At 40.3% G+C, this 20,184-nt stretch overlaps 1 protein-coding gene across 2 annotated transcripts in view; it reads left to right on the top strand.

Annotated features, from left to right (window-relative positions):
• The window catches only part of CEP112 (centrosomal protein 112), a 161,707-nt gene that overhangs the window by 112,271 nt on the left and 29,252 nt on the right, over positions 1-20,184 (top strand). The window contains exons 22-24 of one of the 2 annotated variants that reach the window (XM_084492550.1): positions 1,895-1,957; positions 5,795-5,944; positions 9,571-9,907. In XM_084492550.1, coding sequence (XP_084348676.1) covers positions 1,895-1,957; positions 5,795-5,944; positions 9,571-9,687 — 330 coding nt within the window. In that variant the 3' untranslated portion in view covers positions 9,688-9,907. Of the gene's footprint in view, positions 1-1,894; positions 1,958-5,794; positions 5,945-9,570; positions 9,908-20,184 lie in introns of those variants that run through there. The other variant, XM_084492549.1, reaches the window with a different exon arrangement.

The raw sequence follows: 20,184 nt of genomic DNA on the forward strand, positions 1-20,184 counted from the left end.
TTCCTAAAGATAAACTGGCACTTTCAATCACTTTGTGATAGGCAGTGCTGGTAAAGTGTAATCTGAAGCTGGATGACAATACAGTGGAAAGAGTGTTAACATGGGTGAGCCCGAGTACAAAGAGAAATGTAGGACAGAGCTGTCTGACATAGCTGCTGCTGTGTTACGGCTCTCTAGTTATGCAGCACACCAATATGTGAGCCCCTACACTGTTTGTCGCTGACTGTAAATGATAGGTGTAGAAAAAATGGAATTTAATTTGTCTGGTGCTCCAAAATTCTTGTATATGTTATCTTAAACCAGTATGTTGTGCCATTATTTCTATTTATAACAAAACAAAGTGTTTTTGAAAATTAGGCACGTACTCGATAATGGTTTTGATCAACTTTTTTAGTTTATTTTTTAATACCAACAAGCATATGAAATATAGAGACGTCCACATGTTTCATAATCTCGGAATTTGAGGGGATTTAAGATCTTGAATTGCAGTATCATGTAAACTTTAAGATTATTTTTAACTGGCTGTAATATGCTTATTTTAAGCTGCACCACCAACTGCGTGGATGGCATGAGGTGATGTGAGCCCTATCATGCTCTGCAGCAGTGCTTCACAAACACTGGCGGCAACTTAAAGCCCCTAAATTGTACTCCAGCAAAATCAATAAAACTATTTGCTTGACCGAAATCCTTCGTGTTTGCAGAACCAGGGTTTCAGTCTTGCAGCTGGACCCAAGCAGGGTTCAGAGGCTTTGGAGGCCCCCCAAAGCCACGTGCTGGCCCTGAAGGAGTGGGTGCTGGGTGCTGTGCCGTAAAACTAAGGAGGACAGATCAAAGATTTTAACATGAGGTCAGAGAGATTCTGAGAAGTTAATCAGCTTAAATTTGCTTCAGAACTCAGCTACATAATACCCTGTCCCCTAAGAAAATATTTTCCTTAGACACCTGTCCTCGAATCTGAGAGCCAAGAACAGGAGAGCGCCGAGTGGTTCATCTGAGGACAGCGTTGGGATGCTGGGCTATCGTGTAATGCAGGGTCGACTTTACAAGGAAAATATGAGTTGGACTTGTCCCCTGAAATTAATTGGAAAATATTTTTTGAATTATTATTGTCTAATTATTATTGAAAATAAAGCATTTGAGGGAAAAACCTTACGAGCTACTTTTCCCCAGAATTATGAAAGTATTTGCTGATTGGACACCGCTGTGACAAAGCAGCCTTGTTTTCACTCAGTTTTGTTCTTTATCTTTGGGTTGTGAAAGAAATGCCTGGAGAAGGAGAGCCGTGTGTCTGAGAGATCCCACTTGGCTCAGCTGCACACTGGGGTTGATTTTCAGCTTAACCACAACCTATAAAAAATAAAAATAAATAAATTAAAAAAAGCAGGAACATGAAACTGGACAGAAGGAAGGTGCAGACATCGAGCTGCCCCATGAAGTTCATGTCGTGTTGTACCCTTTTACAGCCTGGGCTGGGGCTTGGGACTTTTTCCTTCCCTTTTCCCTTCGTTTAGGGATGAAGTCACCCTGATAAACCGGAGCCCGCCTTCCTGCCTCCCCCTGCCGTGCACACACGCACGCTCCCTCTTCTCTCCCTCTCTCTCTTTTTTTTTTTTTTTTTTTTTTAATCCGCAGAAGTCTTTATGTTTTTCTAATAATTGGCAGCAGAGGTACAATTTCTCCCCTCTTTTAAGTGATGAATAGTTGGCCCCAGATCAAAGGCGAGCCCTTGTGGTTTTTTGGCTGCCACAAAAGGGCGGTGGAGCTGGCGCGGGGCCCGGTGGCGCAGTGATAGGCATGCCGATGAGGTGCCAGGCGGAGGGCTCGGTGGCAAAGTGTCTGTACACGTTCCTCGTCCCAGCTAATCTGGCTCCTTTTGTGCATGTGTGTGTTTCAGGCGAACAGCCGGCTGAAGCAGGTTGAAAAGGAGTACAGTCAGAAGCTGGCTAAATCCTCGCAGGTAGGTACCAAGAAGAGAGGAACTTCCCATGGATTCATTTGATTTGGAGACTTGATGAAAAGTGTAATTGCTCCCGCTCTTAAGTGTAGGGCTTTATGATCAAGAGAAGCCACAACCGTTTCCCAAATCAAACATACAAAGACTTTCTTACAGATGTTAACCTTAGAAAAAATACAGAACATCCAACTAACTAGAAAAAATGATTGTAGTTGTGTTTTTTTTTCCTTTTTGTTTTGTTTTGAGCTTTCTTTTTTTATATCCCAAGAGGATCGAGTCCTCCACAGTCGGTGGGAACTGAAGCCCGAGTGCCCCAGCAGGCAGCCCTTGTAGAACAGCACAGCTTGGAGGGGCAGGAGCCCTTGCATAATCAGGAGCTGTGTTTCGTGGGACAAGGTGGTGTTTGCCCACGCAGCTGATGACAGGACTCCAGTCCCGACTGGGCCGGTTCGATGTTTATCATTGCTCCCAGCCAGTTCAGCATATTTGCCCAAAATAACATTTGGAAGAATGCAGTGTCCTGAAAGCAAACTGTTTTTGAGTTGAGTTTTTGTTCTTCAGGGTAGTCTTTAGAACATGAAAGATGAAAGTGTGCTGAATTTGCATATATGCAAAAATGATAGAGCAGGATGACTTTTAAATGTTTCAGCTTTTTTGATTGACAGGCAGTACTGAGGTGTGAAAAATGATGGAGATGCGACCAGAAGTTAAGCTTTGAATAATAAGAAAATTGCCATGAGGATTTACATGGAGGTGTCATTCTTCTCATTCCTCCAAGCCACTGCATAATGCCTTCCTTATACTTTCAAAGGTGTTTTCAGCAGTAGGAATAATAGTCTACCACGCTTCTAAAATCAACAAAAACACTGTAATGAAGGGGTTAGGAGCCTCCAAACTAGACAGAGGTGATCAGTGACACAATGACAAGAAACTGCAAACCTTGAAGTTTGCAAAATGCTTGAACATATTTTAAAACTCCTCATTTCCACTTTTCAGCTACCTTTGGGTCTCATTCTCTCTAAACTTGACCCAAATTATGGTTTTAGCTACTTTCAAGAAATTTCATTGGACTACCCTGTTTTTTCACACTGCATTCTTTGAGACTGCATTTGTCAGGATCATCGGTAAATATATTGTTACATTATATTTCTAAAAATCAATGTGTGTTTTCTGCACATTTGTTTGCACACAGAGAGGTGTGTCCATCCTTGTGGGGTCTCCATCCTTGGAGATATTCCAGACACGAGTGGACAGGGTCCTGAGCAGCCCACTCTAAGTGACCCTGCTTTGAGCTGGTCCCTCCCAACCTCTCCAATTCCACAATTCTGCAGTCCATCAGAGAGAATCCTCTTCTACATGCCTTTTTAGTCATTTCTTGAGAGTCTTATAAAATACAAAAACTATATTATTCTGCTATCTGAACCTGAATAGCAGAAAATTTGTAAGACCCCAAAAGTAATATTTCATGCCTGTCAGACCTCGAGAAAGAGATCCTTTTCATTGCTAACTCCATTTTACCTTTTGTTTGTCATTTTTATACTATTGTCGTGCCTAATGACCATAATCCAAAGTCAGCCTGTCTGTGCCAGACGTAGTTTACTGTCAGAACAAAAGTGGGTCTTGGTCCATTTGTTACAGATGGACTAATTCAAGCATTTCTGAATTTTTAAACAAGGGGCGAGGGAAATTGCTTTAATTGTTACAGTGGGAACAGCTAGGTAGCACAGGGCAAGGTAATAAATATCTAACCTAAATGTCATAATAAATTTTGTCAGGCTGAAATTTATTGGCCTGTAGAATAGTCTCAAATGGAAAAATTTGGAGACGTGTTTTTTTAAGCTAGGCATTGCTGTAACTAATACACTGTTCTCTTTATTGGGGAGAGATGGACCCAGTGACCAGACCTGGCATCCCTCTGTGCTTTCTGTGGCAGACACAACACATACATCATATGTCAGGGCTATTTGGCACAATAAAGGAGTTTCACCCTGATGTCTGAATTTCTTTACTTTTGTGGGTTTGAATCAAATCCCTAAAGTTACTTGAACATAGTTTTTTTCTAGCTCAGTATTAATAATAGGTCAATTGCAACTTTTCTTGTGGTTGTGTTGCTGACAGCATCCGTCTAATCTTACGCTCTGTGGCCTCTTGGAACATTCACTTTTAACACCCACACAGAGAAGATATTTCAAGAAATTTCCTCTGAAGTTTATACAAAGTAAACAGATTTTTTCTCTGAAAAGTACTGCACAAAGCAGATCTTTCTCCATCAATCCATGCTAATAGTCCCTTGCCTGCATTTCAGAATTCCTGTGCTAGTCTGGGGTCTTAACCCAGTAAAAGCTTTAAGTCTCACTTTGGTTATATTATTTGGTTCACTATTTAGTTATCTCTTTTAAAAAGTGACAAAACAGGATGTACACAAAATGGTGTAGGCTTCCATGCCTTTAAGTTGTCTTAATCATTCCTATGATTCATCACTTTTTCTCCTACTTCCTCACTGTTACACACCCAGACAAGCCAAATTTGTGCAAATTGCATCATGTAAATGATGATCTAAATTGCAAAACAGCTGATACCGCTGTATTCTGCCTAAAGAGGGTGTAAAGAGTTGCACCTATCCAGGTAATTTCTAACCTTTGGCCCACTGATCTCATTAAGAACAAATAGTGTTCCTTTTGATCGGTGTATTATCTTTTTTAGCATGTGTGTGTTTTTAGAAAAGAAATGTGGATATACCCACGTAGGTTTTACGCATAAGCTGCATTGTGCAGTAGGATCTTCAGGGCTAGTAAAACATAATAGAACTTTGAATTTATTTCTTTAAGTCCTTTTCCTCTTCCCCAGTGATTCTAGTACCTTCACTTGTAGAGTATTACTGCATCAGTCCTATCCTACTAGTAGGGTTGTTTTTTTGTTGTTTGTTTGTTTGTTTTTAAAAAACACCTTTTTAAAATAAATACGTGAATAACTGTGCCCTTAGCATAGTTTGATGTCTCCATGACAATGAGGAGCCCTTGCAAGCACATGAGCATGCGTGCTCTTGTGTTCTCTCCCTGAACTGCTGTGTGCTCAGGTGTTTTCTGAATTACACTGTATTTTCCTGCTACAGCAGCTTAACCTTGAGCTTGGACATGTACATTACATTCAGTAACTCTCTGTATGTTTAAGTGCTTTCCTGGTGAGTTACTTACATGTCAGCATAAAATCCTTCAGGCTTATTTATAGATTTTTATTTGGTTCTGACTACCCACAGTGACAAAAAGGTGAAACCAGTACCTTTCAACAAGTCACGCGTGAACCATGCTAAAGGTCTGCTGCAAGGGCCCTGAACATTGAATCAGGTTCCCACTGCACTGCTGAACAGAGCATGTTCCTTTCAGCAGCTCAGAAACGTCACCATTAAGTTCAACATTTCAGCCCAGTATGTACATTTGGGCCTCTTTTTCTCTATGATATCGGGCTGCCTGTATCGTTTTAGAATTTGAATACCACCATCCCTCTGTAAACTTGCAAAACTCTTCCAGTGCAGTGGAAAACTGGAAACATCCTATATTCTGAAGATCACAGATGTGCTTTGTTCTCACAAGTAAATATTTTGGAATGTCGTAGTGGAAATCTCTTCCAAATATGTTGCATTCAGCAATTTTTGTCATCTGCAGGCTTGCTATATTCCTTTTCTCTGTATGAGATTTCATACTTGCTGGTGTGCAATATGTTCATTTAAAATGCTCAATCTGTGCAGCAGGGCTTGCCAATGCCATGTTTCACCAAGCATAAGAACATGCAAAGTACATGCCTGTTACTGACGAGAGATTTAGCATGCTGTTTTCTTTTTAGATCATAGCTGAACTTAAGGCAACCATTTCCTCTCTGACAGAGGAGAACAGCCGGCTGCAGCTTGCCACAGAACAGCGGCTCCAGGAAGTTGTACAAAAGTTTGAAGATAAGAAGCAGCAGCTGATTACAGATAATAACAGAGCAATCAAGGTAATCTGGGGATTTTAGTCACTGATGCTACTAGCTGTTTTAGTGTAATTAAAAGTTCTGCAGCGGGCAGATGAATGCAGGTATCATTCCTGTTCGCACGGCACTTGCTAATTCCATTCACTGGACCTTGACTTTGATGTATTGGATGACTCAGGCTCTTTCCTCTAGCTGATTGTATGCCTGCATAAAAAGTTTGGGTTTGGCAAGTCTAATCCATCCACTTCAGTCAAATACTTGAAACTTTCCTTTTCTCTTTCTTTTAATGGTGACTCAGATATTTGAACATATTTTCAACACCTTTACTTGGTGCTTTCTGTACTTGGAAAAAAAGGTAAAAATACGAGGTTGGAGCTGCACCACCTGACGGCCAGCATCATCACACTGGCTTTGGTTTGGTTTTCACAAGGCGATGGCAACTTTCACAGTTAAGGACACAATGAAGTATGTTCCCAGTTCCACTGGAGACTACATGTATATGCAAAGTCTTTGGTAAATATGAATGGAATCAAGTATTTTTGAAATTATATTTTTATATATATATATTTTTAAGAAGCTTTAAGATACTGCTGGTTTTGAATACTCAGGTTGCATTGCTGCTTTGACACCTTGATTCAGAGTGGCTGCAGAGAATCCTGCTGGAGCAAGTAGAATTACAATTTTTTTTAAACATTTTTTTATTTCAGAGTAATGATGGGTAATGGAAGTTTTTTGAAACTGTGCAATCTGCTAGGGTTGAAAACAAAAACACTTCATTAAAATTGTGTAGAAGAAGGAAATGCCTTTCTACTTAGTAAGGACATTTACTAGTACCAAACAAAGAATTACATTGTTAAATCTAGAAACTTGTGAAAAAAACTTAAATCAACTCCTACAGTTTTTCTAAATTCTGAAAAAGAAACAATGGGAATTTTTACACGTTGGACCTGTCTGATGTCCAGTTATGGTACACTTAATGTTGTCCTCTGTATTTGAGTGATTTGCATAATGAAGTTAAGTTGACCTTACTATGTCATCATCTGGAGTGTGTTCTTTTTACTTCTTTTCATAAATCATTTAATAGTACTTTTCTCTCGAGGAACAAGTCTGCCTTTATTTTTGTTTGTTTATTGAGGAACAGAATTCTCTTTCTGACCATTCTTTAGTCTCGTCTGTCAAAGGTATAGACGTATAAATGCTACCTAAAATATTTTATCCAAATCGAATCAGTAGAGGTAGCTTTTATTATCTAGGATCTGCAAATAGAGCATAGTTAAGTCACATTGTTTGGGGGTACAGGTTGGGTTTTGCCACCTAGGAGATTGTGTTATTAGTTCTCCAGCTTTCCAGTGGTTGATGGGGTATACAGAAGCCCTGTGACAGTGGAGTAGTCTTCCATATAGTCAGAAATATGTTGATACTCAACAGTTATTATGTCTTATACCTCCTTGAGTTATAGATTTGAAAAACACGTTTCAGGCTGTTTGCCAGCTTTTTTTCTTAGCACCCGCTGCAAATGCTGCTGTTGAATTTATGGATTCACTAAACTAAATTACGTTTAGTGGAAGTAATTCAACTGTTGATAACAGCAATTTTTGAACAGTAATGGTTATGGGTTGTATGAAATCCTTCCCCATGTAAATGTGTGTTCAGCTATTATAGGCTTAATTTAGACATTATGACTCAAAATGTAACGAAATACATATAAACCTGGAGAATTCTGAACAACCTTTCTAGTGTCCCAGTGAATTTTTAGCTCCAGTGCTCTAAGTATGTTTTCTAAGATTTGGTCAGCTTGGGGAAGAAATTGTAGGAGATATTATGCTTGGAGATCTTGAACTTTTTTTTAGTATCATTAGTATTGTACTTGAAAAAAATCTTCCTTTGAAACCACTGACTTAATGGAAATATACTGAAAGCCAGATATCCAAACAGAAAATCCTTAGGAAGGTGAACTGCTGCATATGCTTCTGGAAGCAGAAAGAAGTGTTTTTAACATTCAAACATTTAGGGCTTTTTTTTTTTTTTTTTTACGAACCACACATATTTTCTAGACGAGCATATGCAGAAATACTTGGCTTTTTATTAGCCTGGGGCAAAAAAGTTGTTCTTGGTGAAAGTGGAATCCTAAGTGTACTAGAGATGGGGAACAACATCCAACCCAGGGTAAGCTGAAGACCATGGGAGATGATTAAAGAAACATCTAAGGACAAAGCAATTCTTAATATAGCATAAGCCTTTCTGAAGACTTAATATAAGCTATTGAAAAGACTGTCGTTGAAAAACAGGCATTTGCTAAATATAACATAGATTTAAACTAACATCGAGGAACAGATTGCAATATCCTTTCTATGGTATTGGGTGACTTCCTGTAAGACCTTCCAATTATTATTTCCTTTCAAAGGGAGAAATACATTTTTACAGAAACCAACTGGCTTTCGGAGAAGTTTCACGTTTAGTCAGTAAAGTGATATCCAGATGTGGATACCATAGTACATGATTTTGATGTTAATGCAAATTCCTGACTCTAAGTTGTTATTATTTCATGATTGTCTTGATTTTTTTAATAGTATCTTAAGCATTAGTGAAAAAGAATAAATGAAACTTAAGAACGTTTTGCTTCTTTTGACAACCTAAAAATCCAATCTGAGCAACCCTTTTTGGCTTCAGATGGCCTCAATTTGGGTCAGTTTGAGACATGCTTAAAGTACTTGGCATTCTGTAGTGCGCTGTGATTTGTCTGGCCTAGGGCAAGTCAAAGTTTGGGCTGTCAGAGTCATAGAATCAGGATAAAAGTTTGGCTCAGGAACTTCCTTTTTTGTGGCTTATAAGGTAACTGGTTTGGATGCCATCAAATTACAACATCTAACAGCAAATATCTGAGTAGACGTGGTCTGACAAAGCGCTGAACAACTAGGTGACTCCTGCCACTGCCTTTTTGCTGTTGTTGAGTTTGAGCCTGTTGGGATTACGACAGTGTTGGCACAGAGAGCGGTTCCAGAAGCACAGCTCGCTGCTCACTGCCGGGTGGATATCTTTGCTTTGAACTTTCCAGGACTTGCACTCTTTGGAGCACAGTACAAGGCCGCTGCAATTGGCCTGGCATGGGGCAAATGCAGCACGGCTCACCTGGTCCCTGTGCCATGCCTCTCCTGTAATGTACTTACACTTCAAAGATTGGGAACCATTGGGTTAGACCGCAGGATTAGTTGAGAGCACAATTATATTCATGCCCTGCAGATGGTTGGAAAAGCTGCTTAAATTGCAATGTCTGTTAACCCATTTGTGCTGCTTTCTGCTGGCACTTCAGAAGGCACCTCTCAGTAAGGTTTTGGGTGCTGAACTCTTGAGAATGCCTATGCAGGAGCTGTGTTGGTGATGTAAGTGTTGTGTAAACTTATTAAGGCTAAATTTAAACTAGCTGTCTTGCATTGTGATAGCAATCTAGCCACAGCAACCCAGAGTTCAGCACACTCAAGTGGTCAGGGCATTTACCTAACTTCACTGACGCTTTTGGCAGTGGTTACTGGCTGGACTCAGCTTTAGCATGAAGTTGATTGCATTGTAGAGATACCTTGAGGTTATTTATGAAATCCTAACTTTTCTTTTTCTTTCCTTTATGAAATCCATTTGGATTCTGGGATTGAAAGTGCTGCAGAACTGCAAAATATTCAGAGCGCTTTAATGTAGAAGTTGATGGCCAAGTGGGGACTCCACATCAAAAAGCAGATTCTGGAAAGAAATGGATGATGGAGAGCACGCAGTGACAAACCCACAACAGAAAAGGGAGAGAATGATGCTTTTTTGCCAGAGGAACCACATTTGTTGTTTGGCTCACATTACTGATTCTAGGATTCTGTTATATCCCCTGAATTAACACCAAAATTTCATTAGCAAAACATGTTTTGAAGATGACATATTTCAACACTTTTTTTGTCAGCCAGATGATGATCAGATTAATTCTGTTAATAAATAGAACTTAAAAGATTTCTAGGAAAGAATGTCATATAATAATGTCCCCCTTCGTGTGAAAAATTTTGAAACAGTTGTTTTTCTTTGTCAGGTTTTAAAATATTGAGGGGGAAAAAAATCAATAGTGTGTTTTATAGCCATAACAGAAAAAAAGGAGAAAACTTATGGTTTAAAATTGTTCAGACTAATGTGCTCATCAACATATCATATATTTGTCAAATGCTGCCATACCTTGGAGCAAGAAAATCATTTCCTCTATGCAAAGGCTGGGCTGAGGGTTTATCAACACGGTGAAATTTCTCAGTGCAGCTAGACCAAAATATTCTGCTATAGGTATACGTGAGTCAGCCTTCATGTGGGGTACTCGGTTTCCTTTATTCTGGAATGCTGTTTCCACTGGGGAGGCAGGGGGGTTGCAGGGTTGTTGCTCTGTTTTGGCATGCTGTGCCAGCAGATTTCCCTATCAGGAGAGCGTGTGAACTCCTGGGCTCGGTGCTCTCTGCTCTGCCCGCATCCTGCGGCACCAGGGCTGCATGCCCTTCTTCTTCGGTTTGCTTAATCCCCCTTCCCTTTCACGTTTGGTTCCAGCTAAAAGTAAAGCAAATCATTTTAAACCTTGGGATGTTCAAAGCATTCAGAACGTTTCTTTAAGGGCACCTGATATCTTTGTTTCCAGGAAGTAGTTAGCAAAATATACCAATGGAATTTACAAGCCTCTCTAAAATGCAGTATATCAGCAAAAATGGTCTTACAAATTTTGTGAACAAACTACTTTTAGTTAGATTTTATTATTAGCAAATTCCACTTGTAATTACAAATAATATTTAGTGTTAAAACAAAAAGTATGTCAGAGCTTTGAAACATTAACTGAGTGACTGCAGTCCTGCAAAAGTATTTAGTCTGTTGTCCTCAGAATACCTTTTGGAGCACCACTATTGTACTTTGCAATTGCCAATGATGTTTTTAATAAGAAATAACTAATTACATTTTCTTGGTTTTAAAGTCCCAAGCAAAGCTAGCTGTCAGTGTTTTAGATGTTTTATTAATGCTTATGAAGGGAGAAGATACATCAGAGAGAATACAACCTAAATTGACCTGATTTGGAGTACAGAAAAGGAGCATTTTTGGTCCTGTCGTAGAAATGAGACAGTGGAACGCAGAGCCTTGCCTTCGTCCAGGCTTTGTGGCAAAGCTAGAGATTAAATCCAGCTCCTGAGCTCCAGATCAGTGCCTCAGTCCCTTCTGTGAGAACAGTTTCAGGATCCAACCAGCAACAGAACTGTGCAGTGCTCCATGGTTGGAGTGGATTTTGGAAATGAGATAGCCCAGCATTAAAACCGCATCTAACGAGTACACTTGCAGTCTGGTCAGACCCCTTCGAGAAAGTCAGGCCAGTTCAGTTCTTTTTGTTAAGGCTGCTGACAAGTTTCCAAGCTGTGGAAAATAAAGGGGGAACAATTTACATGTTCAGCATTTTCTTTGTATTTTCAGCAGAAAGACTGCAATGGCTATCTGTTCAGAGGGCTACGGCCATGTGTAACTGATAGCGCTCAGAGCATTAATTAGGAAAAAAAAAAGACTGAAAGCTTGGTGTAAACTAAAAACTGAAACCTAAACCTTAAGCTGCAGTGAAGACATGCTACTGCAGTGACTTTCTGTCAGGTGAGTCTTGACGTGCTCCCTTCTGCAGCACACGTTGATGCTGTAGGGGTAGCTCTTATAATCTAGGCTGCCATCGAATAGCTGCCTAATAAACTTTTGCCAATGAGGCTCACATCATTTATAAATATTTCAGGAGATTTTAGTGTAATTTTTATTTTAATTTAGATGACTATTTTGAAGCTAACAGCGCCTGTAAAATGATGTCAGCATTTCATTGTTGAAGCTGACACTGACTCGGGTCTTATAAGACATCTGGCCAGAACATGCATTACAGTTTGTGATGGTTCGATGGCCGCAGACATGCCAAAGTCTGTCAGTCACTGAAGATCTTCAGAGCTGGGTATGTCACAAAGTTCTCCAGAGGGATCTCAAATGCATCTAATTGCCTTTGAGGCTAAGCATTAGCATCCTAAATCATTTGGCATGGTGAAATAAAGAGTTTTAAGGGACTATCTTGATGTTAAATACATTTAGTCATTTTTCATGGATCTCTATTTCTTTGTTGCTGCCTTTAGTCTATAATAATAGTAATAACTCTGCAGTGTCTTTTATTAGCAGGGAATTACAAGGCAGCAACATAAAAAATTTTGTACCTTAGCATTGTAAAGTAGTCATGAAAATTTACCATGCAAATAACATTATCTTGCTCATAATTTCCTGTATCCTGTTTGATCAGCAAAGGAAGTCAGGTCTTCCAAAAGGATAGGTAAATTAAATCTGCAGGGCTTTTATGGTTTTACTTTCTCTTCTACATGGGGTCCAAGCTCTGATGTACCTGTTTTTCAGTCTTTCTTTATGTGAATACTAGTTTCACACACATTCAGCCCGTAAGAGGAATGGGGGTTTAGCCCCAAGCTTATTGACTGCTGCTTGTGTTATGTCTCTTGATTCCATTACATGGTTATCTTAAAAAACCTGTATCAACACAATCATAAATGGTAATAAAAATAGGTTTACATTTTTGTTAAACAGTTATTAATAGCAACTGATTTAAAAAAAAAAAAAAACAACTCTCCTTTTCATAATCATATATCTTTTTCTGTTGCCACAAATTATTTCATTGTTTGAAGCATAGTACCTTCTCTTCAAAATTACAGGGTTTCAGATGTTTAGCCAATCAGGCAATCTGAGTGGCTGAGCATCTGTAAGTACTTTATAATATCTCTGACATGCTTTGTGAGACAAAGAATTGAGTCATCTTTTTTTCCCGCAGCAAGCTTTGCACTCTGGCATTTTTCTCGACTTTTCATGTCTCAACACATTGAAGAACTTACCATGGCCAACAGCAAAATCATACTTACAAGTTTTATAAAAGACTAGAACTAGTGCTTGCCTAGCCTCTGAACTGCAGTCCAATTTTATCCGGCAGGTTTAGAAGTTTGGATTTTTCCTACTCTGTTGTCTTCAGTGTTTTGCTTTCCCTGCAGAAGGCACTTTGCTGAATGAGGTCCTCGTTCTTCTTTCTCAGCCCTAAAGGGAGGCCACCTTACATCTACCAGTCTCCAAACCATGGAATGCAAGGTTCCATAAATGTATAACAAAGTATTAAATCTCATATAGCTAAGCTATCAGTTCCTTCTAATGAGCTGGACTACAGTAATTTTGCACTGGAAAAATGGCAAAAAGGAATTCAAAGCAAGCCATAAAATCACTGTTTTTGACTGACTGAACTGGATTAATAACACTGAATGGGGTCCTAGGCTGTGAGAAAGGTACAGAAAAAAACAATTAATGAGTGTTAAATAATACCAACATAAGCCTGTGCAGTTAATAAAGAGCAGAGGATGTTTTTTCTCTGCAATATAAGAAATTGTAAATTAGCTTTTTTTAAAGCTGCCATGACAGTTACAGTTTACTGTACTGTTTCATTTCAAAGACGCTTTCTCTCCAAAGAGCACAGGGACTTTTATGAGGAGGAGAAAGTGGTGCTTAGGGAGACAGAGCTGGGGAGATATCCAGAAGTTACAAGGCAGACTGCCTGGGAGGAAGAGCCTGCACTCAAAAGCCTGGGACTTCACTCAAAGAGGAGAGAGAAAAAAAAAAAAAAAAAAAAAGATAAAGATAAAAACAAGTGTCTAATGTCCTCCAAACGCAGGGCATCTGTAAAACAGTCTGTGCATAGGACTGTGTAGACTTTCCAAGGGCTGTTCTTTGTTCCAGTTCCAGTGAGTTCCTGGAACGCAGCCTCCTTCCCTGCTCCTGGAACAGCCTTGACTGCAGGGCTTCTCCAGCCGTGTAGGTGGAAACACAATATGTGTGAACTATATATTCAACCAACAAAAGATTGCTGGGGAAAATGACATCTTCAAAGCAAACCTTCCATAGTCCACAAACATTTATGACTCTGTAGTAAAGATTTTAAAGCCTGGCACAGTAACACAAGTTGCGGGGTTTGGCAAACAGAGATCTGGGGATGCAGACCTGGTCTACTTATCAGCATATATTTCCCTAAGATATCTTTCTGATGGTGTGGCTGATCCCAGGAGTGAGATGAAATAGCAACAGAATGCATTGGCTTATCCCAGCATGCCGACATGATTTCCAGTATTTGTGTAAATATTTTTCCCAAAGCAGTATGTTCTTATACAGTTTGCTATCGTTTCTGTACTAATCGTGGTGCTAGCTGCTGCAGGGATATCAGCAGGAGAGAGCCACCGAGGATTTCAGCTTTATACATTAAAATGTTCTTGCCAAAATTATTATTGACTTTAGAAATCTTCAGATTCCATTTACAATTTTCTGCTGGCTCTCCAGTTTTGCATGTAGCTCTGAAACTCTAGCAGATCAAATATCAGAGTATTTTTAAAAAATGACTAGCAAACACTTTTGAATGGCAGATCACAGGAAAATAGAAATCTGCTTATTAAATTTTCCAATTTTTTGCATAATAGTTGAGCCTTTCTTAAAAGTAACAAGAGAAACCTGGTGAATCTGATAGCTGTGCAGGGTAACTATTTATCTGTATTTAAAGGTAGAGTAGCAGTAGAATTGAGGGGTCAGCAGCACTCACAATTTTTGGAACGTATTGCCTTTGTTTTCTATAAAGTGTTGTTTTCCATACAAATGAAAATATGTATAGTTTCCCGAGCAGTAAAAGATTAGTTAAAAAAAAAAAAAAAACACTAAAGGAAAGCAGCCAAAGCTGCCATATATTTGCCACTTTCTTGCATCAGTGGAGTTGAGAATAAAGGAACTTTCCAAGTTACAGTACTGTACTTGAAAAGGAAAAAAGTATGTGAGGACTTTTATCTGCGTATTCAGTAGATCAGATGGCAAACTCACCCAGACAGCCTAGCAGGGGAGCAACTTCTGCTTTTCTCAGTAAGCTCTGCATGGTGTGAAGCAGCACCAAGTACATCAAAAGACACAAATATGCATTGAGTGTAAAGTTTGGGGTTTTAAAAACATCTGTCTAATTAGCACAACTTACATATTTGCAAGCTCTAGCTCCAACTTTCTCACAGTTTCAAGCTCAGCAGAAGTGGCTTTTTCATCTATCTCACAAATTTGTGTAAGAGGTTAAACCTACAAATACTGTCACCAAACCTGACCCTTCCAAACCTAGATATAAACCTATCTTGTTTCCTTCCAGCATCAATCGCTCTATTGTGCCCTGCTAGAAAATGTATGCTGGAGCAGTTAGCCAAATTTTTTCTGGAAGAACCAGGTCATTTTAATTGAATGTTATTATCAGCCAGTTCTTGTGGCTTGACATGGATTCAAAATGAAGCAGTTCATCTGCTTAAAGAATGCGTAGGCATGAATATAATAACTTCAGTAAGTTTTCGGATGCCTTCATCCCAAGGGAAATTGGTTTGACTTGCCCTTCAGTGGAAATTTTGTGTACTATTGGCATCCACGATAGTACTAGAGTCCAGAAACAGAAGATATTCTATTCCTGTATATCATATTTTGCCCCTTTTCCCATTAAAATTTGTACTGTAAACGCTTTCGTTTAGGCCTCGTTCATCTTGCTACCCTGCAGTTGAAAGAAAACTGTATGCATTCATATAGTACACATAAGGCAAAAAACTATGCTGGTTTCATTGACAATCTGCATTATTCTTTGAGCCTTTTGCATGCTCCATCTTGCACTGGCGTTTGGGAGGTCTTCCCTAGGAATGGTGTACTGTTACTGATTCAAGCACCTCCCACATTGCGTTGATTCTTTTCATTGATGAAGAGGATTCAATTTAATAAATATCTTATTTGTTAAGCCTTGAAAACATGCATTAAGACTAGACTTGAGGTTGAAGCTTGAAGAGAAGACTGGAAACCTCAAGGCTGAAGCTTTTTCATAAGCTCTTTCTTCTGTGCAGACATCGGGAGATTTGTATCTTTGACCTCTTCAGAAAGCCTGAGGTCGTCCATTGAGGAGACTGTTTCATGGGGCTTAAAGAATTCACCTGTTTTCTTCTTCAGGAGTCTATCTACTAAATTTATTCCCAGGAAACTGAAACGAGTGTTGCCTAAAGGATAAGATTTAGGACTCTCAATGAACTTCTTGGCAAAAGTTCCCTTTGCAACTGCCAGATAAGAAAGGGCTGGAAAAGCAGTAAAACAGAGATTAGTCAAGCACAACAAAACCCGCAGTCCTCTGACACAACCACTTTTTAACTTCCTCCGTTACTAAAACTGCTGCTGCTTATTTTTAGTTCAAGCTTTCACGGCACTGAAGTCAATAACTTCAATTGGCAATATGTTAATGATTATGAAGCAAAATCGTTCACCACTGGTGCACGTTTGTGTTTGAATCTGATCCCCTGATACACCAGAACCAGTTACCTGCGGTTAAGGTACCTGCTGGAACTGCCTTCACAAGCTCGGCCAACCACTCACGAGAACCCAAAATCTGGATTTCTAATGTGTCTCCTGCATTTGGCACCACAGGAGAGCTGTATCCTCAGTGAAAACACTGGATTGCCAATTACAAAGAATTCATTAAGAGCTGTTGAATTTCAAAGCAAAAAGGCCAGTTCCTCGCAGGTCAGGGCAACACTTTGAATGGTTCCTCCTTTGCCTGCAGCAGCAGCTCTTCTCCTGAACCTGTTTAGGTTTCTGCCAGGACTGTTGGCAGGGGAAGAGTCACATCAGATCAGCTCATGAGTATTCTTAGGCTGGAAACTTCTGCCCTGAACGTGCCATTTTCCTGGCCCAGCACAGCACGTGATCTGGGTTTCAAACCTGTCCGAGCCAGCTTTGGAAGACAAAACATTCAGTGTACCTTTAACTCCCTTTTTCTGGGATCTGCCATAAAGTCGTAGCACAGTTTTGCACCAGGATTTGCTCTCACTTTAGAGCATCTCTAAGGAATAATGCTTGCAGGGGAGGGGAAGAAAGCATTGTGGGCTCGTGTTCAGGTTATTTGTGAATCAAAAATGAATGGCTTCACATCCTTCTAGGGCCAGGTCGCGCAGGACAACACAAAACAGCCCCTTCTGGGAAACAATTAGTTGGGGCATGTCGGTGCCCAAGCTTCTTGCAGGTATGCCATAGTTTAGGACAGCATTTGTCCTCCTGCCGAATGGGCAGCAGAGTAAGTGCAGAATTCACCCAGGCTCCTGAGACTCAATGCCTCAAGAGTGCAACATTTTCAGTTCATGAAAAAGTGACATATTCTGTCTGTATTAGAACTGTCAAAAAGTTGTTAAAGCTTGAAGCACTGCAAGATTTTCCTCTGTATTTTTTACGTCACTGCTCGGGGACTGCCATGAGTACCCTTGTGTGTTCTGCCGTGTTCCACGTTGGCCTTCTTATTCCTGGTGCCATGGGGACTCTCTTCTCATCCAGCATCCACCCTTCCACCAGCAGAATCTGAACTGGAAGAGGCCCGGGAAGAGGATGTGCTTAGTCAAGGAGGGATGGTGCCCGCAGGCGACTGTCCTACCCGCGGCACGCACGCCAGGAGCCCCGGGCACTGTCTGTGCTGCTCTTGTTCCAAGCTTGTTATGTAAGAGAGGGTGAAAGTACAAACAAGAGAAAACTGAACATGAAAAGTGAGTTTGTTTACTTACGGAGAAGCTTGGGAGCGTCAGAATGAAACTGGATAAATAAAAATTCGGGCTACCAAATGTGAGATTCCTGCAGGAACACCTGCACGGCTTGGACCAAGCCTGACTTTTGCAGGTGGCTTGAAGGAGAAATCTAAAATGCGCATAGGCTCTGTCTGCCTTCAGAAAAAGCCTTGCTTTTCTGAGTATGAGTGTATTTAAATTCCTTATTTTTTTTGTTTCTAGCGTGAGTATTATTTGTATTCTTTGCATCTTTGCACTTGTAACTCAGCAAGGTAAAACAGCAATTACCAAGGGAAGGGAAACAATTTGAATCATATCAGTGGATTTTAATTGTTTGCATACCTGTAAACATCTTTGACCACAGCTCTGCTCTAAGCTCCAACGAGCAACTCACACCTGATGTTTCATCTTCTCACTCCTACCAGAATAACACATCCCACCTGCTTACATCTGTGTCAATCCAAAAAGCAAGAAAGAAGAAAATGTGAAGTGATCGATTGGCAAAGAAAACAGTGAGGTCCAAGTTGTCACTGCTGATGTTTATACCTTCCTCTAGTGTTAAATACTGCCTTTTCCTTGCTAATGCCCTCTACTAGGTCTCCTCTCCATCTTAAATAGCCTGAAATGTGCTTTTGCAAGTCAATTTTGACGTTGCTGCAAACTCATTTGCTGGCACCTGTCTCCAATAAGCCGGCCTCCTTCCCAGATGGGTGAAGGCTGCTGCGCCTCCTCCGTCTGTAACGTGCTGTTTGTGAAGCCTCTGCAGAGGACAAGCTTCTTTTTGCTCCCTTATCTGATCCTGAAGCTAGATCAAGATTTACACGGCTTTAACAATATTGGAATTCTGAGTTCCTTCGTACTTCATCATATATTGTTTTTCCTGCAGTTTATGTCTCATTTGTGGTAAGGGATAGCTTTCTGAGTGTGCGTGGAGGAGCTGGAAAGCTCTGCTCTTTGTGCTGTGTAGGTCTAACAAGAGCCGTTAGTGTGTAACTGCCCAAATGAGAAACCGGTGGTGCTTCAGAACTTGATCTGTTTTCTGTTATTTTTAATGCTTTTGCATTTTAAAAATGTCATCTATATAAGAATATTTGGAACTACTTACATATTAAAAAAAAAAAAAAAAAAAAAAATGAAAAGAGCCTGCCTTCCTTTTAGACGTGCCAAGCAGGTTTGGCAGTCCTTCACTTAGCATTGAGCGAGCGGTGCTCAGCCATTCAAGCTCTCGTAGCCTTTTCTACCTGCACAGAAATGTTCTCGCCAAGCATTTCTGAAACCAGAAGAACGTTGGTTTGGGATATTTTCCTTGTTCAGAGCATTTTGGATCATAACTGTATTATAGATGGGGGTTTGAAGGTTGTCAGTTGGAGGCCTGAAAGTCTTCTAGAAGATAAACCACAAAGGGGTTTGGGTGCAAGGAAAATAGCAGTGGCTGTACTGGGTCAAACCAGAGTCCATTGGGCTCAGTTTTCTGATAGCAGACACCCAGGAAAGATGGTAAGACCAACCTGAAGGTTTAGGGGCATCTCCTCGATATACTCTCCGGCAGGATGCAGTTAAGGTTGCTGCTGAGCCAGAGGTGATGTCTCACTGAGTCTTGGCTGGATTTCTGTTCTGGGGGTCTGGGTGGTCACTGTGCCCCTTGTGCCCATAGTGCCCAAGGTGGTCTGAGACAAAGCATTCCTTATTTACGGTTTCTGGGTTTGGTATATCATTTTGAGATGGTGAGAACTAGACATAAATAGAGTTGAAGGTACAGGCACTGCAGTGGCACAACATTTTCCTCTACTTCTGTAGTTATTGGTCAGGTTGTTTTTGTATTTTAGTGATGTGTTTTTCATAAATTCATCTCTAATGTGCAAAACACCTAACAGTATCAACAAAGCGAGAGGAGCTTGGGCTTAAATGTATGAAAGTTGCCTAGAATTAAGAATTGTCTTAATGAATTCAAATCTGCTTTAGGCCACGTGAGGAATAAAGGCTGATGGAGAATCCAGAAACACCTGTAGAGAGCAAGGGAGTAAAGTGGAAAGGTACCACTTCTGACAGAAGCCTTTGGGCTTTCTTGATCCTTTCATCCTTTATCCTTTCATCTTTGTTTTCCTTGTAAATCACGTTTCAACCAGGCACCAGGGCACCAAGTAGCCTGTACAATCTTCAGCCCATCAGCAATGTAATGCAAGCCACATTTCTGCCTGTAAGTGGCACTGATTCTAAATCCACTCACTCTGTTATTGAGAGGTGAGAGATTGAACCATCGAGAGTATTTTAACTGCCTTGTCACGATCCTGTGCAGTTTCTTGGAAAGGAAGGCAGGGGGATATCTGAGGATACTGGTTAGGGTCACAAGTAACAAAAATTTCTTCTGGGTGGCACCAAGGTCACCTCCCTTCCACATGTGACTTTCCTGCCACTACAAAAAGGTCAGGTAATTGAATTAGCACCGTCTTTCAGCCGTCATTCAGCTCAAAACTGGGTCAGTAACACTTAACCGAGAAAAAAAACAAAGTCAAAACTGCATTGAAATCAGATCTGCTGTGTTATAAGTGTGGTGAGTGCTCTTGACATCCCACAAAAAAAATCTTGGGCGCAAATAGCTTTGGCAAGTCTTTTTCC

The sequence above is a fragment of the Aythya ferina genome, assembly GCF_964211825.1.
Source record: "Aythya ferina genome assembly, chromosome: 18".
Taxonomy (NCBI): Eukaryota; Metazoa; Chordata; class Aves; order Anseriformes; family Anatidae; genus Aythya; species Aythya ferina.